We start from the raw sequence: 24,792 nt of genomic DNA on the forward strand, positions 1-24,792 counted from the left end.
AACTTTAGGCACCTTTACCTTCTGCTGGCAGCACAATAAGAAATGGTGACTTGTGTTTCTATGGGAACTAAGGTGTTGCAATTTTGAACTGACATGGTTTTGACAATATTTAAGTGAGGGCTGCACTTTAATGCTTTTGGCTGTATTCCCCTGCCAACCCCCTCCCCCCCCCCCCCAAAAAAAACAAACAAACTGGCAAGATACTGCAGGCAGACCTATAGCACTTTTTGACTTGCATACTCCTATAATATTTTGGCATTAGCTGATGCTACTATAATGTTTTTTTCTAAGCTCCACTATTGTCCTTCAAATCTGTGTAATAACAAAGGAAAGAAAAGATAGCCATTAATAATGAGTAGCTTTCACCAAAGAAAACATTGTGTAAAACAAAGAAGAAAGAAAAAATAGTCTAGGATAAGTGACTGCATATGCCCCACAATAGCATGGCAAGTAGTAAATTCCCTGAGTAAATTCCCTGAGCCTGCACTGCTTGCGGCCAAAAGGACTGGAAAGGTGTTCATGTTGGCAGTTCAACAGAATCCTTTGGATACCCTGTAACCAATGTTTGTGATTCTGCAGAATGCATGGTTGACAGGAGATGGCATGCATGGCTGAAAGAACCAGGAATTGGCAAGATTATGTCAGAATTAGAACAAAAACATTATCCTTCTGAGGAGTAAGGAGAAAAGTCCTGAATGTGGTAGGCTGTTATGGGTTTTTATTTTAATGCCAATAAAACAGAGGTATATGTTGGCAACTGTTACAGGATATATGTGGCTGTGATGTCCTACAAACAGATCCCAAATATTAAGAATTGTTTCATTTGCAATTATTAGAATAGACTAGGTTCTTACTATCTACCACTGGACTGTAAGGTGATAACAATACATATTCTGCATTGTGTCTGTGTGTGTGCTTTCAAGTCATTTGTTATGGCAACTTCATGAATGTCATTGGGTTTTCTTAGGCAAGGAATACTCAAGAGGTAGTATTCTAATTTCCTTCTTCTGAAATATAGCCTACATCATCTGGTATTGGTTGGTGATCTCCCATCCAAGTACTAACCATAGTTAGTACATCACTGCTAGACCATAGCAGTGAAAAGTCTGTTTCATGTATCATTTTCAATAAAAGTGCTACATTTTAATAAAAACGAAGTTGGCTTTAGGAGAAAACAGATTTAGCTTTTCATCAGTGGCAGCAACCTTCTATAAGCTTTCAGTAGTCATTGTATTTTGTTTAGTATTAAAACTGAGAGAAGCCTTATTGCTGTGTCTTTCTTGTATAGTTCCTTTGGTAAAGGAGCACACTGCACTGCATATCTTCATGGTGAGCATGGTAGAGAAAGATGTTCCTTAGATCCAAGATAGCCTGCAGTAGGTACGAAGTGTAAAGGCTAACTCAAATACTTGTAAGACACCAAATACTAGGTAGCTAACTAGAATGCTATACATATTTGCTCAGGGGTAACTTGCCCTGTTTTCAGTGAGTCTTACTCCTAGATGTCAGAGAATAAGCTCCATGGAACTTGAGGGGGGGGGGGAGAGTTATATAACTATTTAAGAAAAGAGCCTCCCATATATCACTAACAATATTTTCCCATATACCACTAACAGCTTCATTGCACAGGTGTTATAACTGTTATATACTTAATTAGTGAAGTACAATGGAATCCAAACTGGGCTATAAATTGCAGTCATAAAGCCTGTGTGAATAAAGAGCAGTAAAATTTATTGACTTTTCAGGACTGGAGCAGAACTCTTAACAGTTTGGTATGCAGAATAATTCAGATACATGTAACTCTGAAGGAAAAAGGAATTATAGTATGTACTTCAAAACCACCTCTGAATATTCCTTTCCTAAGAAAACCCTATGAAATTAATGGGGTCGCCATAAGTCGACAGGCAACTTGAAGGCACATACACACAAGTACCAGCTCCTGTCTACATTTGAACAGAAGTCCATCCAGTTTTGAGGAAGCTGAAATATGAACAATTTTCCTTTTGTCTTAGTTGTGCATCTGGATTTATGTACACTTCAATTGGCAAATGGTTCACAGCTTTCGTTTGAACTGTGCAGATTAATTTTGGCAGCTATCCTGGGGAAGGATGACTGGGCATTAGCCTTAGATCTCTTCCTAATAATAATATCTGTGCACACTGATTCATGTTGGTAGAGTGCTTTAAAAGTCTAAATTTCATAATATTTTTGAAATATAATAATATCCATATTCAGGTTCTTTTTCTGTCACTGAGATCTTGCTAATAGTTATTAATTACTAACAATTTCTCACATGGCTGAGTTAAATGTCCTAAATAAGAATATTTGTGTATGCATGTTTTTCATCCATGCACAGATTCCATGTAGTTTTTAGTTTAAGGCATACATTTAAAAAAAAAAAAAGGGGGGGGGGAATGAAACATATAGGGAAATTTTTTATTGCCATTTGATGATTAGCAGCATGCTGTTAGAATGAGATACCCACCCACCGACCCACCCACTTTACAATTATGATGTTTTTTAGGAAGGCATAATGTTTTCTGCAGCTCCAGAGAATAAGACCCAAAGCAATGGGACTGTGTTTGACCATTGAACAGCTCTACTGTCAGGAAGGTTTTCCTAATGTTGTGGTGGAATCTTTTTTCCTGTAGTTGGAATCCATTGTTCCAGGTCCTATCTTTTGCTCACTATCCCTTGGAGTGTGATGGAGTCTCCTTCTTTGGAGATTTTTAAAGAGAGGGTGCATGGCCATCTGCCAGGGGTGCTTTGAATGCGTGTTCCTGCATGGCAGGAGATGGCCCTTGGGATCTCTTCCAACCTGGTGGCGCAGTGGTTAAATGCCTGTACTGCAGCCATTCACTCAAAACCACAAGGTTGCGAGTTCAAGACCAGCAAAAGGGCCCAAGCTCGACTCAGGCTTGCATCCTTCCGAGGTCACTAAAATGAGTACCCAGACTGTTGGGGGCAAATTAGCTTACTTGCTAATTAGCTTACTTGCTGTTCACCGCTATGATCTTTGGAATAGTGGTATATAAATAAAACAAATTATTATTATTATTAATTATTATGATTCTATTAATAGCTACACAGCACTTTTGGGATGATAGCAACTGGAGGTTTCCTTCCAGAAGCTGACTTTGCTGTGGGCAAGAAGAACAAGGGAAGATAAGCCCACTGCTTGCGGAAAATGGCAAAATGTTAATGGATAATAGAGGGAAGGCAGGAGTCTTTTTGTACAGTGTTTTGTAGGAAATTGTTTTTAACTTGGGAAATGTAAAACAAATGAAATAAAGATTAAGGATGGATTTGAGGTTCAGGATACATAATGAGGATGACAGAGAAAATGAGATACTTCAAATGAGTACAAGTCTTATCCTACTCAGAGTGCTAAAGGGACAGGCAGGTTAGAATTGGCCTTTTAATTAACTATTTTGTATGTTTCCTGCTAGGGATGGTAAAAGTTCATGTTAGATTTTCTGACTCATGCTAAAACAAATTGGGCACTATGCATTTTGATATTCCTTGGGTCCAATGGATACTGTGCATTTTGATATTTGGGGGCACTGTTTACTAGCAGCTGCAGCCAAATGTTTTAGTAATTTCTATTGTGGGCCATTTTCAGAGCTGCTGTATGTAATCTTTTGGAATTTATAGCAAATGGATGAAATTCTGGAGGACAGGAGTCATGCAAAGATAGGTATGTCTTGATAATGGATCTGCAAAACTGTAGGCCATTTGGGTTAAGGTTGATACTGGTCAAAATGTTGATATCAATTGTTAAAAACCCATGACATCAATTACTAGTAAGCATCATGGGTTTATCAAGAATATCATATGAAGCATATCACACCAGCTGTTTCTCCTTCTTTGGGGTTTAGTAAACCAGGAATACAATATTGGGAGGAATAGCTAGCACTACAGAAGACTACAACCCCCAAACCTCTAAGGTGGCAAATTTCCCATGATGCGGCGCTGCAGTTTTGCTCTGTTTGCTTCCAGTGCTCCTTCAAGAACGGAGGGCACAGAGATGGGAGCAATGGAGGGGGCGAGCGGAGGCTGAGGGGAGAGGTGACAGGGAGAGGAATAACCCATTTTGGCACTGCTTTAACTCTTTCTTTGTCTCAAGGCTATGGAATTCTCGGAGTTGGAGTTTGTTGCTCCGCTCTGGGTCCCACAACATACTCCAAGTCCCAGAAATCCATAGCCTTGAGCCAAGAACTCCACAACATGCTCCAACTTGCAGAATTCCATAGCCTCGAGATGGGAACAATGGAGGGGGCGATCTGAGGCTGGAGGGAGAGATGGCAGGAACAATTCACGTGAGGGTTGCAGTCATGTGAAACAGAAACCAGGAAGTGGCCCTTCTTCACCCTGGAAGTGCAAAGGTTCACGATGCATCCAGAGCCCCACTGAGCATGTGCAAGGCTGCCAATTCGAATAGTTGAATCTGCATGGTATGTACCACTGTGATAATTTAATGTGCACTCGCTCCGCTTTGACTCAGGAATGACCACAATTTCGCTCTTCACGTGAGATAATTCATCACGTGAATTGCCTTGGATTTGAATTGACTCTGCTTCCCCTTCACTTCAGATTGGTTCTGGATTTTATTTCAAATTTCACGTGTGATAAACTCCATAGATAAAGATACTGAACAGCACTCAGCCCAGAACAGAACTCTATGGCATCCCACTGGCCACTTCTCTCCAGGATGAGGATAAGTCACTGTTGTGTGCCCTTTGGGTTTGGTCAGTCAACCAGTTACAAATCTACCTAACAGTAGCACTGCCTATCTCACATTTTACTAGCTTTTTTCCAAGGGTATTTTGGGAAACCTTGTCAGAGGCTTTACTCAGATCAAGATACGCTACATCCACAGCATTCCTTTCATCTACCAAGCTTGTGACTCTCTCAAAAAAGAGGTAAGATTAGTCTGGCACAGCATGAGAAAGCCATGCTGACTACTTGTAATCATGGCATTCCTTACTAAGTGCTGACAGATTGGAGTTTATCAGACAAGGAAAATTGGAAGTATAATCCAGTGGCAATCTGAATGCAATCACGGGGTTTCATGTTATTGCGTGATAGACTAGCACATGCAAACTCAGGCAATAGCATGCTATTTTCGGGCAATGGGAAGCCAGTTCAAATGCAATTCGCATTCACGTACATTCGCTGAACTAGCGAATTCATGTGAATGCGTTCTGGCCCCACTTTCTTTTCATTCAAAATTAAGAGAAGTTCCTCAGATGTGATAAAATCCATTGTCTGTTCTTTTGTAAGTCCCCAGTGGATTGTGAAAACCAAAAGACCAAAGAATGATATTGATAAAACTTGTACAGTTATGAATATTAGGAATTGCAAAAACAATTTGTAAGGGAAAACGAGGAGAGAATTTCATTAACCTTACTAAAATTATCATTCTAACATTCTCCAGGTGTAAAGCCTCTAAGTGGGGACCCAAGATAATTTGTGTTCATTTATAATTTAATGTTTTAATTAAGCTTTTATTTAATTAATTTTTAGAGCAGCCACTCTGGTGAATTTGGAATGGCTATGAAAAGGACGGATTACAGTTGTGTCAGTCAAGAGTTTTCTTCTTGATCAGCACTTTTTGTCAACAATAGTCTATTGGTGATCTCTAGGGTGGGATACAAAGCGCCATATAGTACGTCTTCTATACGTACTAGGGTTAGGAAGGGGCGGTGCTTCCGCACCCCCCTAACCCTAGTACGTATAGAATACGTACAAGATGGTGGCACCCCTTCCACATGGGCGCCGCCATCTTGACGTATTGGACGTGCAGGAGTCGCGCCGTATGGAGGCTCCGGCTCCCCCGCGGACTAACCGGCGGCGGCAGCAGACCGCCGCAAAACGGCGGTTTGTATCCCGCCCTGGAATCCTTAAATTAACTGAGGACATGCACAGGTGAGTGTTTACGGCTATAACCCACAAAGTATTTCTTTGTGAGTGTGTCTAATAGGACTGGGCTACAAGTGCCATTTAACTCAGTTTTGGCAAGCCTGGACTGTTTGTGTCAGTGACTCTTAACCTTTTCTTTACCAAGGACTCCCTTTAAATATCATTTGTTGCCATGGAAACTTAAAAGTCCCAAGACTTAAAAAGATTTAAAACCAATAACAACAACAACAACAACAACAATAATTCTTGAACACTGAACCATTAACAATTATACCATCCATAAACCTTCTCTCAGATGCTCCGGAGAGAGAGGTAAGACTTTTCTCCTGGTTCTTCCCACCAATTTGTGGCTGGAGTAGATTGAATGGCACATGCACAGACAACTTTTGCCTTAGCTCCTGTCACATGGCCACATGCAGGATGTAGGTGGGCTGAGCAGCCTTCAAGCATTCATAGACCCCTGTTGAGGACAACATGGTCCCCCAGGGTATGTGTGTCTGTGGACCATAGATTAAGAACTACTGGCCTATGTTATAAAAATGACTGTGTACCATTACCCTTAAGAAGTAGAAGGACAAGCTGGAAATTTTATTTGAAGCGTAATAGGTTAGGCTTATTATGGTTGTAATACAAGGAAATGATTTAAAGCAAAAACTACAACTCAGAATTACAAACAAGAACAGGTGAAAACTGAACTCAGTAGGTGCTGAAGAGAGCACCTATGAGAAAAATATGGAATTTAAGACTAACAGAGAGCCTCAGAAAACAACAGGTAGAAGCTAAAGCAGCAAAGGAGGGAATGACTTTAAGAAAATACACAGTTGTTACTTGGTACAGTTAGTTCCTCTCCCTTTTTAATGGCTGGAATTAAGTAAGGGACTTGCATCTACATTACATCTGTGGGAAATAAAATTGAGCAGTTTCACAGTGTCCTTTTCACCAGATACTGCCATGATTTTGCTATGTAGGGAAGCCAACAAAATATCTGATGCATACTGGGACTGATGTGCATTGGGATGATGCAACATAGGTGCTAATGCACATTGCAACCGATGTGCAATAGCACTGATGTACATCAGGCACTCCTGATGCCCATCTGGACTGTCAGTGTGCATTAGTAGAACCTGATTTGCATCGGGACACCAACAAGGAAGTACTGATTTGCATTCACAATTTACCATGGATTCTGTACAACCTCTGCTATGTAGTTAACTATGTGTAAAGTTACACCATATAGACTGTGATATTGAATTGTGGCCAATGGTACAATGGTAAAAACACATGCAACAGTCAGGTCCAGGGCCCTCTAGACCAGGGGTAGGCAACCTTTTTGAGCCGGGGGCCGGGTTGGTGTCCCTCAGGCGACTGGGGGGCCGAAGCCAGGGGTGGAGCTTCAACCCTCCGGGGCGGGGCCACATGCGGGGGGTGGAGCTTCCACCCTCCGGGGCGGGGCTGCGTGCCGGGGGCAGAGCTTCCACCCTCCGGGGGCCAGGCCTCCCCACCTTTGCTGGCCCCTGACGGGGCCCCAGGCCCCGTCAGAGACCGGCAAAAAAGCTGGTGGGGGCCACCAGCGCTGGAGGGCCCCCTGGAGGGCCCCAGCGACAGCACCGGGCCTCCCAGAGGCCCCCTGCCGTCCCTCGGAGCCCTCCTGGAGGGCCCCAGGGATGGTAAAGGGCCCCCCAGAGGCCCCCTGCCGCCCTCGGAGCCCTACAGGAGGGCCCCAGGGATGGCAAAGGGCCCCCCAGAGGCCCCCTGCCGCCCTCGGAGCCCTCCTGGAGGGCCCCAGGGATGGCAAAGGGTCCCCCAGAGGCCCCCTGCCGCCCTCGGAGCCCTCCTGGAGGGCCCCAGGGACAGCAGCGGGCCCCCCAGAGGCCCCCTGCCGCCCTCGGAGCCCTCCTGGAGGGCCCCAGGGACGGCAGCGGGCCCCCCAGAGGCCCCCTGCCCCCTCGGAGCCCTCCTGGAGGGCCCCAAGCACGGCAGCGGGCCTCCCAGAGGCCCACTGCCGCCTTCGGAGCCCTTCTGGAGGACCCCAGAGATGGTAGCGGGCCTCTGAAAGGCCCGCCGCCGCTGCCGCTACCGCCGCAGCCGCCCATCGCAGCTTTTCGCCGCTCTGGGCGCCGCCATTTTGGGCGGCAAAATGGTGGCGAAGTCTCGCGCGACCTCCCCCAAGGTCGCGCGAGATTTCGCCGCCATTTTGGGTGAAAAAATGGCGGCGCCCATAGCCCCAGAGGGAGGTCGCGCGAGACTTCGCCGCCATTTTGCCACCCAAAATGGCGGCGCCCAGAGCGGCGAAACGCTGCGACGGTCGGTCGTGGTGGCGGCGGCGGCAACGGGAGGCAGGGGCCGGCCGCCAGGCCTCCGCGGGCCGCATCTGGCCCGCGGGCCGGAGGTTGCCGACCCCTGCTCTAGACATTATTGTAGTCTGAATGTCTCCTGTGCCATGATGAATTTAAAGCCTGCAATTTTTTTGTTATTATCTAAACTTTTGTTATTATCCATTCTAATTAATTGGTATAACAGTATTACCCTAATCTAAATTTTTTTATGTCCAGTACAGCTACATCTTTCTTTTAACCACTAAAGTAATTCTCAAACCAATCTGAATACAAAAAAAGCAACTTATTCTCTGTATTGTATATAATCTATTACTGAAGTCTGAGATTTGCAGTACCGTATTTGAATACCTCAGTATTCTTAATCTATACATCACCATTCTAGATATACTGAATGATCCTGATCTAGAATAGTGGTATGTTTAATTGTCAAGGACTTAAAAAAAAATATTGTTTCTAAACAATTGCAGGAATTTAAGATTTATGTATCATGTGTTTTCCTGGCCCTTACATATATCAAGAAACCAAATTCAGAGTGTCCATCCACAGGGTTAGCCTCCAAGAAACTGCAGTGAAGAACACTGGGAAAGGATAGGAACAATTCTGATGGCAAAAATCCCCAAATCTTTCCAGTACATCTGTGGAATAGATGTTTCTAAACTGTGAGAAAGCCACAGTTTCTTTCAACACAAGAACCAATTCCCTTAAGATCACAGAACAAGGATAATTATGTGAGCTAATATCACATAATTCCCTTAGGCATCCAAAGGGGCACAAATAGTATTGCACACATGCAGGATGTAAACATCTTTGTTAGTAAAATATAGAGGTTTGGTTCACATGAAGTCAAACTGCTCATGCAATGAATTGCCATAGGAGTTTACCACACAGCATTGTGGCCCTCCCAGTGCTGTATTGTATTGTACTGCTGTTGGATCAATTGGAAATTTGTTCTTTTCCTGCTCAAAAAAATCTATTAATGGCCTCCAACATCTCTATGGTTTAGTAACCACTTTGGATGTGAATATCTTGGTCCATTTTGTTGCAACAATGAGAGCATAGTGGGCATGGTGTGGGTGTAATTTCATTGCTCCTCCTCAGGGATCTCCAACAGGGAAACTCTAGACTACTTCCAGTGGTTGGGCTGGGAATATACCAGGACTCCTGAGAGTTCCCAGGAGAACCACTGTACGTTCATTCTCATGGGTTTTGGTTGTGGTTCTTTTGCATTGTTTTAATTTAAAAATAAACAAGGAGAGTAATGCAATTCTGATGTAATCCTACCCAGAGAAACCACAGGTTTCCGGAAAAGTTTAGAGAGTAAATAAGGAGTAAATATATGAACAAATCTTGCCAAGAAAACCCCATGATAAGTTCACCTTACGGTCACTATAATTGGCAACAACTTTAAGACACACAATACGCACATACCAAAGATGAATAATTAATATACAAAAGCAGAACTGGGCAAGTGGTAGCTCATAGGAACTCTCTTAGAAAAAACGCTGAAAGTGACATGGTGTGTGCTCATCTTTCCAATCTGGGTGGGGTGTGGTGGTGGGTCCATAACAGCACCATTATTTAATTATGCAATTGCATAATTATACTATTATAGATTTTTTTAAAGTTTAATTATGGAGCAAGGGGTGGAATAAACAGGGTTGTGTATGTATGCAGGAATCATACATAAGAAAGAACACAATTGAAGTGCATGTGACGGCGCAAAAAAGTATATTGCTATTTCACTATCTTTCTGAGTACAGGAGAAGCAGAATTCAAACAGAATGACCTGAAACAACTGATCAGCACATATGACAGTGGGATGGTCATCTGCACTGGCCTTCAATAGAAACTTGGACAGTGGGCATTCGTCCACCACTCATTTGTCCCTTTGACACAAGGTTTCTTAGGGTTCATTTACACTTACCGTTTTTCTACCGAAGACATTTGTGTCTCCTCAATGATATTATTCTGAATTGAAGTTCTCACTGTTTGCCATGGTTGAATCTCTCTGTGGCATTTTATACTTATTGCTTATTCACACTTGGAGGGGGGAATGGCAATAGGGATGGGGAGAGGAAGAACAGAAGGAAGGAGGCCAAAGGAGGATGCAGCAGTGCAGCAGGTGCAGGGGAGAGAGGAAGAGGAAGAGGGAGGAAGAGGTGGTGGACATGCCAGATTGTTTTTAAAATGGAGGCACCTCCATGTTTAAAATGATCACACGTGATCCGGATCACTACTGAAGATCTGGATCGTTGTGGCGCCATGAAAAAGATGAGGTAAGTGGCCTGCTGAGAAATGCACTGGGTCAAGTGGGTTTTTGGTGTCCCCCTGCAAACTGCATGAGTGCACTCGGGGTGGTGGTGGTGGCTGTGAATGCCTATGAAATAACCCAGATTTCACACCTAGTTATTTCATAGTGTGAATGGGCCCATAGTAAAAAGTTCACTGAACAATAGGAAGGCAGAGCAGAAGCCATTGATTTGGTATGAACTTTCAGTACTTTTATTAGTTTTGTCAAGCAGATAATTGAATCCAAAATTGATTCAATAAAAAGTTAAGAAGTGAATGCCATCCCCATACGACACAAAAATGCCAAGGAGACAGCAGGTACCATTGGGTTATGGCAACATTTCAAAATAACCTTTTTTTTATGCAGCAATGTAAACTTCAAAAATAGTAAACTATAACCTTTGCCTGTTTGTTTGTACATGTCACATGGTCTATCACAGATAGAAATTTAATGGCAAACCTAAATTGTAAAAGTAAACAGCTTGGTGCTTACAAGTTTTGTAAAAAGTGTTAGACTTATGGAAATATCTTGCAAGTCCTTTTTCTTAAAAAAGAAAGGTTTCACAGCAATGGAATAAAAGCAAGTGACAGTTCACCTCTTGGTCCTTGTTATTCTTGCTATTGTACACATCATAAATTGCGTTCCTCTGTAAGTGGCTGCTAGCTTTATTATGAATTTGTAAGCAAGGTACTTACACAGAGGACATGATTCTCCCCTTGCTGATAGTACAACAGGTCAGGAGAAGTGACTCCACCTGAAACCCCATGGAAGTGTGAAGCAAATCTCACTGTAGAAAAAGACCTTGTACTCTACCCAAGTGTTCAGCACTCCCATTAATCAGTGGCTTGAAGCAGGCACTCATTGATTTCTTTGGGAGTTTCAAGAGCACTGTGTCTGCAGAACACTCTCTTCACATTTTAAAACCAGCACAAGCAACTTGCAGTGTGACCTATTTCTACACAGAGAGTGGACTAGAATTCTGTAGAAGGCACTATATATTTCCCCTTGCATGAGATTAAGCATGAATTGCAGTCATGCACAATTAAAGATTTGACACACAATCCCCTGAGAACTTTCCCTGCACAAGCTCAGCTGAGATGGATGGGAGGAGTACAAGAGCACAGCTGCCATTCATTTCAATGGAGCTTTCACAAGAGAAATTCTTGGCTGGTGGTGCCCTGGTACCCTTGACTGCTTCCCCTCTCATGCTTTAAGTGCAAAAACATAACATTTTATCCTTATTTTTGCTCTGGCACTAGGTGCAGTTAGATTCACTAAGCAATCTCCCTCCCACCCCCTTTCCTACCCCATGAATATTTTCTTTTGGTTTATTTGAAAATGTTTAGAATACAGCTCTGGTAAAAAATAAGCTTATGATAGCATAGCATCTCCCTGTCTCTCCCCCCCTTCTATTTTAATATATATCATATATATTTGTAAATCACAGTGTGCAATGTGCCATTCAGTACCTAATGTTCAAAATATATGCCCTGCTTCTCATGATGACTGATCATTAAAACCATATATGCAAATATTATTCATTTATACATTACATTCATTTAAAAACATTTTTGTTTTTGCCTTTTCAAAGTGAAAGATCTGATGTGAAACAGTGCAAGCAATTTTGGACATGCTGAAACTTGAAGCCTTGGACTCTATTATTATCAAAACTGTACATCTATGTACACTATGTATTGAACATGTGTGCTTTGCAATAAAAGACCTGTGGACTATAGCATACAATGTTAAAAGTTTCCATTAAAAAAGATAATATTAATGTGTAAATGATGACATGGAGGGACGTGTTCTCCTGCTTTTATTTTGCAATCCAGAAACAATGTCTCCATTTCCTTCTGGAATCTCTTCCTTCTTTCGAACTTTGAGGCGTGTAAGCAGCTTTATTAACCATTCATCCCACTCTTCTGGTAAAAGTAGCAGGAGGAAGCCCAGGCCGATGATCACAATGGCAATTACACGGAAGCTGTTGAAGTCAATGCCACTTGAATAGTGATCCACAACTGTATGAAACATTAAACGGGTATAATTAGGGCTAGAAAGCACACCTATTCTACAGAATATCATATACCTGATAGCAAAAAATCCTGGATTTTAATTCAATCTCACAAGCAAATGCCTCCAAAGAATGCTGATAAAACTGAACATCACTGGTGATAATGAATTCTGTATATATTGTGATAACAGGTTATAGACTGTTTCTGATACAGCCAAAATTGTGCTAGTTCAGTAGGTTTTTTGCGCAGTAAATACCTCATGATATTTCAAACAGACCTCCAAAGTGTCTGGAAGTTGCTCTATTTGGCTGAAGGGCGAGGTATAAATACCGTAAATAAATAAATAATAATAAATAATTGTTTTGGATTAAATAAAAGCCCCACCCCTGAAGATCCCAAACCAGGACTATGAATTATGTGCAGTGCACATGAGAGGTTCAAGGTATAAGTAAACAATCTGGGTTCCCTCTAGCTGAGAAATAGCTGAACTTGCTCTGAATCATATTGGTTAATGTGTCTCTTCTAGTTGGGAATAAAATTAGGATTCAGGATCTTATATCTTGCTTGATACCCATTTTTGTCTAACTCAAAAACATGCATATGTTAGATTGGGAATGATTCATAGATATTTAAGGATAAGGTTTCAATACTTAAAGACATTACACTAATATTTTATATAGGGCCCAGCATACTGAGAAACATTCATGTTCTCTCTACACTGAAGCAAACAGAAGCTGAGTAAGAGTTCTGTAATGGGCCCATAGTGAATAAGAAAATACGTTTGAAATAAAACTATGTTGAAATGCTAGGTTTTTAATGCACAGACTAATAATGTAGTATTAACTGTATAGAGGACTAGCTAGTTACTATAGTTATTAATATTGCTACTACAAATCTTTTTGCTGTTTAAAATACCATTTATCCTCTGTGGTTATAATACATATCTTGATGTATAAATTATCTGTAGCTTAATTTTTAAATGCACATACATGCAATTTAAATTTTAAAATAAAATAATTCTTACCAGCATTTACAGGTACACTTAGCACAATTCCAAGAGATATCAAAGTAGGATATGTAACTGCAATCCCAAAATTTAATAAAATATTGAATGCTGAAAAAAGAAATGAAACAATTTCATTTTATAATTAGAACTGATGTGAAATTAAACTATTTCATCACGCATAATTCACTGTAAGCAGACCAGTTTGAATATTTTGCTATCAACAAGTGTGGGGGGATTAAAATGTTATTAGAGTTCTTTAGGTTTTTCCTGGAAGATCAGAAGGTTGGCAGTTCAAGGCCCGAGTGCTGCATGATGGGGTGAGCTCCCGTCACTAGTTCCAGCTTCTGCCAACCTAGCAATTTGAAAGCATGCTAATGCAAGTGGATAAATAGGTACCACTTTGGTGAAAAGGTAACAGCATTCGGTGCAAAGCAGTCCTCCGACAGCCCTGGCTCTTTGGCTTAGAAACAGAGATGAGCACTGCCTCCTACAGTCAGTTATGACTAGACATGCATGTCAAGGGACTATCTTTACCTTTATCTATGTGCTCTAACATGGAGGTTTCTAAAGTACTCAGGATTCACAGTGTGTGTATAGGTGTACTGTGCTGTACTAGTAAAAGAAGTACTGCCAGTTAAACAAACTTTTGGGCCCCCCAAATGACCTCAGGGACTGTGGAGGGGCAGTTTCTCCACATATTTTGTCCCTCTGAATTTAGCCCCAAGAGTGTTCTTTTGTCTACCAGAAAGTGACTGGTAAGTACATTTGTGTGTTACTTCCTGTTTGGGCATTTGCAGCAGTGGCACCATTGCCACAACTGCAGATGTGAATATGAGACAGTTACATGGTTATTGAGTCTAGCTTACAACCGCATACTGTATATACGCATGTATAAGTCTAGAAATGTACGTAAAAAAATTGATGCCAGAAACCTGGGTTGACTTATCCACAGGTCAGTGTGAGTACCGCACTTTAACTCTTTATCAAAAAGAAACTAACTATCCCTTAGATTAGTGTGTGGCTCTTTTCACCCTGGAAATAATATAAAGCCGGGGTGGGCAAAACGGTGGCCCATAGGCTTTCCGAGATCCCTCCCCGGCAACATGCCCGCAGGTGCACCGTAGGTGGTTGCGGATGGCATTAACAAGCCAATAACAAGCCAAGCGAGTAGTAAAGTAAAATCAAGGGACTGAGGCGCAGGGGGGCTAGCTCCTCCCTATATAGGGGGCCAGTCTTTGTTCTATTGTCCCTGCCTACAGGAGCAAATTGGGAGGAGCTAACCCAGAATACAGGATGTTAGGACCCTTGTCTGCTGGAAATGAACATATCACAGGTAAGTACCAATGTTCGTTTTCCAGCACATTTGGAGGCCTCCTAGGGGTCAAAAACAAATTTAGTAAAAATGCTCAAAAATATTTATTTGCCCTGAAATGCTCCAAAATGTCTACTAGAAAGATGGAGTACATTTCCACACATTTTGTGGGGTGCAACAGCCAATTTAGGGACAGGATCGGCCTTTTTTTTAAACCTAAAACATGAAAATGCCCCCATATGTCCTAGAAGTGTTAGAGGACAATTTTGTATTTTGGTTTGTGGTATTCCCATCAGTGTTGCAGGAGCAGTTGTGGCCTTCCAGGGTCTTCTAGGGGTTAATGTGGTCCACAGTTGCCCATCCTGGTATACAGCAAAAACAGAAGGTGGGGATGCCAAATCATCTTGTGTTTAGGTACTTTCCTGCAAAAAGAGAAAGGAGAAGTACACCAAAAATGGTGAAGGGTCTGGAAGCCATGCCCTACGAGGAACGACTTAGGGAGCTGGGGGTGTTTAGCCTGGAGAAGAGAAGGTTAAGAGGTGATATGATAGCCCTGTTTAAGAATGTGAAGGGATGTCATATTGAGGAGAGATCAAGCTTGTTTTCTGCTGCTCCAGAGACTAGGACCTGGAGCAATGGATGCAAGCTGCAGGAAAAGAAATTCCACCTCAACATTAGGAGGAACTTCCTGACAGTAAGGGCTGTTCGACAGTGGGACACACTCCCTCAGAGTGTAGTGGAGTCTCCTTCTTTAGAGGTCTTTAAGCAGACGTTGGATGGCCATCTGTTGGGGATGCTTTGATTGAGAGTTCCTGCATGGCAGGGGTTGGACTGGCTGGCCCTTGTGGTCTCTTCCAACTCTACAATTCTATGATTCTAGAAAAAAGGCCTTTCCAGCCCTTAAATTGCCTGGACAAGGCCAAAACCACAAAGATTGCCTTCCCATGCCCCAGAAGATGTTGCACCCTCCATATTTGCAGCTTTGACTTTTATGGATTTGATTATTCACATATGTAATATGTTCCCTGTAGGAATCTCTAGGTCCTCCAGCATGACTCTGTGGCCAACCTTTGGCAGAAGCAGAAGTGGAGGACCAAGAAATTCCTAAAGAAAACTCTTCTTGAGGCATTTATAGGTCCTCAAGAACAACTCTGTGGTCAGCTTCCAGCAAATGATCATCATGAAGTTGCGGTGGAGGACCTAGATATTGCCACAGAGGTGTTCTCTAGGAATAGTTTTGTATTTGCAGTTTTTCCATTTTCACAGTGGTCTTGAAGCCCTAACCCCAACAAATGTGGATGGCCTGCTGTATCTTGTTTTTCAGTGGGTGTGGTGGGGCAGCCCTCCCAGTTCCCTTGGTAGGACTTTTGAGACCTCTTGAAGGCTAAAAAAGATTTATTTAGCATAATTAGAGGACTGCGGTCCACTTTGTCAGGTGATGCCAAATCTTGTTAGTGCTTATGTGGCCACTAGACTCTTAAATGTTTTTACAATCAACTGGTTCTATAGTCATCACAGAAACACAAATACACACAGGCTACAATATATTGCTTAATGCTGTCTAGTAATGCTACCTCCTGAGTAAAGGTTTCAGTGGTGGTTGTACCCAGTTATGCTTACTTGCTGGACCTTACTTACTGGTATGCCCAGTTTCTAGTTACTAGTACAAATAATAAATTACTTGACACCTGATGTAGTTCCGCTGAAGTGTAAAAGAAGGATCAACCACAGCTGATAGGAACTATCCAAGTTATGTAGCAAATCTCAGTCTAAAGGGCACTCATCCAGTAAAATCTGTAATACACCAGGCTTACACTTTTAAATGGCTTTGTTTTAGAGAGGACTACAGCCTTTAGCTGTTACATTTATCATGAAAGGAACCAATTCATGGTAGAAACAACTCAGACTCACTTCAGTATAATCACACTAAAGGAACATAATCCAATTCAGCAGCAACTAAAAACAGGCCTTGAAGTCATTTATTAATTAAAACATTCATATTCTATTTCTCTGTCAAAACTGACCACTTGAAACAGTTGCATTAGCTACTGGTTCATTCCCAGGCAGAAGCCAAAAATCCAGACTATTTGAAAGAATGTATTTTATTTTAGTCTGTTTAATAAGTTTTTAATGCTGTTAATTTGTGCTTTAAATCAAAATTAGTTTAATTGCATTTTAACTTTTGTACTGAGAGCTTTTAAATTATATTGTGTGTTTCTTAAAAGAAGTGTATGCCTCCTGGGTTCCTGTGCTTGGAGAAAGGCAGGATATAAATTAAATAAATAATAAATACTAGCCATAATGGATATATATCACTTTACAGTTAGAGGCACTTCTGTGCTTCTGAATCAGAGCTTGAAACAATTACTTTCTGTACAACCCCCCTAATCTCCCAGCCAGTATGGCTAGTGGCAATGCCAGCTGTGGGATTGTGGGAACTGTATTCCAAAAAAGTAACCTTTCCAAGCTTTTCTCTAGACATGGGGAAAGAACAGTAGGAGAAGGTTTTTGTGCTCGTGTCCTGCTTTGAGGTTTTCCAGAGGCATGTGGTTAGCCACAAAGGGAAACTGGGTGCAGGACTTTGGTTTGCTTCAACAGGTTTTCTCCTTAAGTCTCTTTAAGGGGACTTGAGCTATTACTGGCAAGCATTAGAAATATGCAGCATTTTGTTACTGTTTGCCATCAAACAACTTCGATTTATGGCAACTTTATGGATGACAGACCTACATTACTCCTGGTCATCAACAACCTTGTTCGTGTCTGCTGAAGTGTGGCATGTACTTACTCAATAATAGGACTGAAAATCCACAAATGCTTCCCCAAGGAATGGCATCAAAAGAACTCCAGTATTCAACTTTGGTAAAGTAAAGGATGACAGGAATACAAGTAACAAAAAGGATATTGAAGACAGCCAACACTGACAAAAATAAGGCAGCTTCTCCATATTTAGCACTGCCAAGGAGTAGCTTAAACAAAACCTGTAACAAAAACAGAAACATTTTGGATACCAAGCAAAAATGTAAAGATGTACATATGGATAAAAATCAATTTATATTTTCAAACATAAACCGTGTCATTCCTAATCATCTAAAGCAAGTGTACAATATGCTTATATGTTAGTGGAAAGAGACTGTTTTGTGCCACAAAGCAAAGGCAGATTAGTCTATTCTGCAGGATAGGGGGAAAATAGCCAAAGTAATATTAACTGGGAGATAACTTGCTGATAACATAAACCGGACCTTTCATTTTTTTTAAATGTACATAATGAAAAAATATTTTACAAGCAAAAAGACTAGAAAAATGCTATTCATACTGTTTCATCTGGGTGTAATATTATAATGTTGTTTTCAACATTATAATACTGGAGTTTATGAATATTTTCATTTACAACCTTAATCAATGACCAGGATAAATATACCTGTTTCATAATCTAGCAGTAATTGCTTCAATAGCTAACACAATCTCTCCAACTATGTGGACTGGTAATCAAACAGGATTTGTTTTGAAACACAAATCTTTCCATCATGGAAAGCCAGTCAAACCTCTCTTCTTTGAAACAATTCTAATTCTAAATTTTATCTTTTAAGTTCTTTTTGCCCCTTTGTAGTCTTTCACAATGATTTGCAATGATAAAAAGTTATCAGCAAAATTTTAAGGGCAACTGCCAAAGTTAGCACCAACTAGAATAAAACCATTTAACCAATGTAACATTTATACATGTAGATTTAGCAAGTTCCCATTGATTCAGTGGGTCTACTTTATTTGCAAGGAAAATTAAAGACCTGAACCTAGAATCCTGTGCATAATTTACTTTGAAGAAAATGCTGTTTAGATGGGATTATTCTGAGTTAATGAGTTGATTGTTCTTAGTTGCCATTGACATCTAACAGAGATTAAATGGTGATTAACTTTTCACACTTATTTTAATGGTGTCTAAATGCAGCTGAGTATAGTTTGATGAATTATAAAACCAGAATTTAACACAAAAATATCAACACTTCTTCAAAGCTCTTGGAAGTTTTGATAGATGGCTCTATAAATGGATCTAAAGTCAGCCAACACAAAAGTGGAAAAACAAATTGCTTTCCAGTTAGGATGTTAACTTCATTTAATTTTGCTATGTTTCTATAATGAAAATTTCCTTCTCTTCAGTGAGGAATGGAGTAGTGACACCTTCCACTGAATAGCTACTGACAGGAGCTAACAATTTTTACTCAAAAGCACTCAAAAGTCCATTGCCTATTATAGGTCCTAGATTGTATATGCCAATCCTTATAACCTCAGGCTTTGTCAGCCTGACAAGGTTACTACAGGCCACTGTTAAGACTGGAAATCGATTCACCCAAGTTGATTGGATGTACTAACAACACTGAATTTTTTTTGAGGTGACAGGATGTTGTGTTGCATAGCTCAGAAGTGGGAATCATGTGGGCCTCTAGATGCATAGGTCTGCATGTTTCAGCAGCCTTAGCCAGCATAGTCAATGGTGAAGAATGCTAGGAGATGCCATTCAGTATCTGGAGGGCTATATGATTTACACTCATGGTATTGTTCAAACTGCATTGCTCTGGACCTAGGCAAGTAGGTAAGGGGAATGAGGACATTACCCCTCAAAAAAGGATTGTGTCCCCCCCCAATATGAAAATTTTCTTCAGTCTTAAAATTTCTAACATTGCAGTAACTTAAAACCTCAGCTGAGCATGTTGAAATAGAGCTTAAGGGTCCCCCACAAAAAGGAACAGACAAAATTACAAATCAAATGTAAACACAGCAAATGTAAGAGTTGTAGGTGGGAATGATATTCTGGGGCGCGTTACACACCTCCCGTTTGAGGCGGCATGTAACCAGCCCTTTCCCTGCCGGATCAGGGCCTCAGCTGCCACAACGGCAGCCTCTGAGGCCCTGATCCGCTGCTTTCCAGGCTGCGGGGAAGCGGCAAAAGGCCGCTTCCCCGTGGCCTGGAAAGGGGTGTCCTTAGGGCTTCAAGCCCCAAGGACACCCGGTGGCAGCGGGGAGGAGGAGAAAGGGGCCACTTGGTCCCTTTGTGCTCTGCGTCGCTGGCGCAGCCATGTAAAGGCAGTGCCCAGTGACGCAAAGGTGGAAGGAGCTCCAAAACAGAGCTCCTTCTGGGGCCGCGGAAAGGGCGCCCCAGGCGCCCTCGTGCCGCCCTGTTTGGAGGTGGCGCAGTCGTGACATAGCCATGGCAGCACCTATGTGTATAGGGCGCCACCATTTTGTACGCGCTCCACGCGTGCTAGGATTAGGGACATCAGGAAGTGACACCCCTTCCTAACCCTAGTACGCGTGGAGCGCGTACTTTATGCCCGTCTGTAACGGGCCAAAGTCTCACTTTCTGCACTGCTAGAGGTTTGAAGAGTTAAGGGATATTTCACAGGGGGGCAGAATTCTTAATTGGAGGCACATGCCCTCACTGTGCTCTACTACTACACTCCTGAAAGTGCTGTTCTGACATCTGCACTATCTATAATTGAGATTACATCTCAGTTATCATGCTACACTTTATTTTTAAAATATTAGCATCCACAATAGCTGATTTACAAAGTAGAACTGTAAACAGGAATAAGGATACACAAAGGAAATGTCATCAACTAACATATGAGTATTGTGCTAGAGACCCTGTTTTGCACTCTACCACTTAGGTTGAGAGTCAGCATTGCGTAGTGGCTTGAGTGTTGTACTAGGAGTCCAGGGCACCAGAGTTCAAATACCTGCTTGGCCATGGAAACCCAGTGGGTGATCTTGGGCAAGTCACATTCTCAGTTTCAGATGAAGGCAATGGCAAACCCTCTCTGAATAAATCTTGCCAAGAAAACCCTGTGAAAGAATCATAGGTGCGTTACAAACCACCATTTAGTACGTGCTCTGTGCGTACTAGGGTTAGAAAGGGGCGTGCTAGGGTTAGGAAGGGTCTTACATTCCTAACCGGCCTTGTCCCTAGTACGCGCGGAGCGCGTAGTAAATGGCAGCGCCCATCCACACGGGCGCCACCATTTTTACGTCTTGGATGCACAGCGTCCGGACATGGCACAGCGGAAGTGACGCCGTGAGTGCGCGCCTCACGCCGCCACTTCCGGGTGCCAAGAAGAAGCGCCATTTCGGCGCTTCTTTTTAGCTGCGCCGGGAAGCCTCGCGGTCTAGCCGCTGGGGCTTCTCGGCGCAGCTAATGACGGTGGCGGCAGACCAAACACTTTTGGGTGGTCTGTAACACACCATAGAATCATAGAGTTGGAAGAGTCTACAAGGGCCATCCATTCCAAACCCTGCCATGCAGGAACATAGAATCAAAGCATGGCCATCCAGCTTCTTTTTAAAAACCTCCAAAAGAAGGAGACTCCACCACACTCCAAGGGATAGGTTTGCGTTAAGGTCACTGTAAGTTGGAAACAACTTGAAGCCACATAACAGCAAACATTTATGTGGATCTGTGTAGTTCCTGGTCTACTTGTCTCAGTACAACCCATGAGTGAATTGTGAATGATGATGGATTCACTAAATCAGTTTGCTTCTCATCACAGCTTGGAAAAGTTACTGGTATGGACTACAGGTTTCACTCCCACAGCCAGCATGGCTACAGGCCATGCTGGCTAGAGGAACCTGAGAGCTGTAGTTCGAAAACTAATATCTTTATACTGATGAGCAACGAGTAGTACTTGGCAGCCTCTCTCATTATATTGGTGCTTTACATGTTCATAGCTGTTCCTCCCTTAGTGACAGGTGCCATCACCATTATTCAAAAGGATGTAAGATATTTAACAGCGAGGGGTTATATGCCTGAATTTCTTACACTGAAATCATGTGACTGAAACTATTCCTATCCAAATCACTTACCATAACCACAGTCTCAAATTGATATCGTTCACAACCACAACCTTCGTCTACAATGGTTTGCATCATGTTGGGACCATCTTATCTATTTCAATACACATCACAGGTATAAAGGGTCTGTGTCATCACATTGGCTGCATCCGCACTGCAGAAATAATCCAGTCTGACACCACTTTAACTGCCATGGCTCAATGTTATTGTTAGCACATCCTGAATATCCCCCCCAATTGTATTTTGGAGTCCCCATATTCTATATCTCCTATCTGGAGACATGTTTTTGAGAGATCAGTGACCTTTCAGAAACACCAGATCAGGTTCCCAGGAGAAAAGGAGCATGTCCTGAGGCATGTGCACATCCAGGTAATGGAACAATCAAATCTAGATGGATGTATCAATTGCTCCTTCCTCCCCGGAAGTCATCTGCATGTCCTCTTGCACCTTTGAGACAAAGGATCCCATTGCACCCAAAGCAATATGCCAACCTTCCTGACTGTCCCCTGTAGTATTCCCAGCCAGATTTCCCTGCCCATCCATCCTAGGAGTGTCCTGATCCAATCATTGTTTTGTCATACTAAAGCTAAAGCCATGAACCAGTCCAGAACGCCACTGTCAATTCCTGGGAAAGAACATTCAGCCTTTGTTACCTGACAAAGCTAGCCTACCACTTGAGGCTAGATTTTAGGTCTAAATATTGGTTCCAGAAACCTAGCCTCTACACACACAGCTGGCATACACCTCTGTACTCTGTGTATGTTATGAGTCACCTTCAGACCTCCCCATCTGAAGCACCCCAGATTTCAGTGGTTCTCTCATTGAACAGGTAATCATCACACACACACCCCATGCAAATATTTCAAACTCTGCCATCTTGTTTCCATAATACCATTTCCATTAGCTCTGAATGCAGTTCTGTGTGCTTGTGTGTGTGTGTGTGTGTGATTCCACTCTGCATTTTTCTAAATAAGCCCCTCTGAATTCACCCAGGGCTGGAGTTCTCCTCAATTATTACTGGTATAAACAGGTGCAAACAGTCCTAAAGGTTACCCAGCCTCTTGCAAAGCTAATTTCTCCAGCAATTAAAATAATGCTGACATACTTGGTGAGGACCACCCCTATCCCCCACTTTCTTTGGCTAGTACTATGGAATTCTGGGAATTGTAGTTTGTTGAGGCATCAGAGCGCTCTGACAGAGAAAGCTAAATATCTCACAAAACTACAGTTCCAATAATTCCATAGCACTGAGCCATAGCAGTTAACATGGTGTTAAACTGGATTATTTCCGTACTGTGGATGCAGCCAATGACTACTAGAGATACAGAGAAACTATTTCAAAGACTTTGCTTATTTACATTGAATTCCATAGTGAGGAACCATCTGCTGCTCTCATAAACTTTTCAGATGACTTGTTTCAGGACATGAAAGAAAGACTTTACAAAGGTACTCTTATGGAATATTAATGTACAAACCAGCCTCTCCTTTAGTAAGAAGCATGTTTGGTACAGCTGACTGCTCTCAGAAAGGTTGCTGGTGTATTGGAAGTCTGGATTCTTTTTCCTACCATTTTATTTTTCTGCCTTTGTACAATCAGTGGGATCTACATCCCTTCCCCAGCTTTTAGAAGTCTGTTTTATTTTAGTTCTCCCAACAAGATTCTCATTTAATGCAAAGCAGGGGAGAGACATGTCACAGACAAAATGGCAAAAGAAGCAGCTCTGCAGACAGAACTGGCTCTTATTTATGTGCTCATTAGGGTGAACTCAGCTTTGGATCAGAAGATTTTAACATGGAATTTGAACTTCTCTTCCTTTAATACACACAGGCAACCTGTCTGGTGCTTATTTCATCACAGGAAGAGAGGAAATGGGGAGAGGGCAAAGGGAAGAACTAGTGCTATCAAATGCAGAAGAAGATAGAGCTAAGACTTTAAGCTACCCACTGGTGGCAGACATTTTATTCCACTGAACACAGAAGGAAATGCCTGGTGTGTGCACTGCATTTATGCCTGCCTTTTGCTACACAAACGTAGGAAAATAAACCTTCTTTGTGGAAACTGAATAGGTTCTTAATATTTATCAGTTCCTGCAACTCAATTAATTTTGTATAGTATTTATCTCCTGAACAAATGCAACTATTATATTATTTGTACTAGTGAATATTACATACCTAGGTCTGCATGTATGGGAGTTACAAAATGGGAAGAGAATCCATGTATTGGTCTCATCCGATCAGAGAGACATTATTTAGGTTGAATCACTGCCATTTTTACTTTCTGTGTCTTTTGTTTTTCAGTTAATTATTTTTATTCTTTGTGGATGAGAAACACCTAAAAACATGGCTAAAGTATGCGTACCAAAGAAACAAAACTATGGTGGTTTACAGCCACCGCCACCGCCTCCGTTTCCACCACTGGGAAGGCTCAGCCTCCAAACGGGGAGGCTTCCTGGCGGTGGAAAAAGAAGCCGCAAAAAGCGGCTTCTTTTTGCGTCACAGTTGCGATGCATGAGTGCGCAAATGGCGCACTCGTGATGTCGCAAGCGCAGGGGGACATGTGGACACTAAGCATCCGGCATGTCAAAATGGCAGTGCCCATGTGTATAGGGTGCCACCATTTTGTATGTACTAGCTACGTACTAGGGTTAGGGCGCCCGGAAAGGACGCCCTTTCCTAACCCTAGTACGTACCTAGTACGTACTTTTTGCGCATCTGGAACGTGCCAATGTTTCTTTGAAAGCTTTCAAATACATTTAAAAAAAAAAAGAAAATAGTGGGATTAATTTTTGAACAGTCCCAGCAGAATCGGATACAATAAGCTTCCCTTTCATTCATCATTACATCACTCTTCTTCTTCTACCCCCGATAATCTCTGAAGAGTCAGCAATGTAAGACATCCTAGAGAGAACAGTTAAGGAAATCTCTTTCACATTTCCTTTTCTCCTCACTTATTTGCTGCTGATACAGAGAGTAGCCATTGAAGATTTTCTAAACCATTTTCTAGATTGCTTTCCAGGCAGCTAGTAGCAAATACCTCCCAAGACTCCAAAACAGTGAAAGGGACTATTTCACCAAAA

At 42.1% G+C, this 24,792-nt stretch overlaps 1 protein-coding gene across 3 annotated transcripts in view; it reads right to left on the reverse strand.

Annotated features, from left to right (window-relative positions):
• Nucleotides 1–10,693: 10,693 nt before the first annotated feature.
• The window catches only part of SLC35F3 (solute carrier family 35 member F3), a 184,357-nt gene continuing 170,258 nt past the window's right edge, over nt 10,694–24,792 (reverse strand). The window contains exons 6-8 of one of the 3 annotated variants that reach the window (XM_089529898.1): nt 17,664–17,856; nt 13,585–13,674; nt 10,694–12,566 (exon numbers count right to left, since the gene is read on the reverse strand). In XM_089529898.1, coding sequence (XP_089386024.1) covers nt 12,322–12,566; nt 13,585–13,674; nt 17,664–17,856 — 528 coding nt within the window. In that variant the 3' untranslated portion in view covers nt 10,694–12,321. The remainder of the gene's footprint in view (nt 12,567–13,584; nt 13,675–17,663; nt 17,857–24,792) is intronic. The other 2 variants (XM_089529899.1, XM_089529900.1) reach the window with 2 other exon arrangements.

Source organism: Sceloporus occidentalis, unplaced genomic scaffold, assembly GCF_023333645.1.
Source record: "Sceloporus occidentalis isolate IW3139 unplaced genomic scaffold, rSceOcc1.0.p SCAF_6, whole genome shotgun sequence".
NCBI lineage: Eukaryota > Metazoa > Chordata > Lepidosauria > Squamata > Phrynosomatidae > Sceloporus > Sceloporus occidentalis.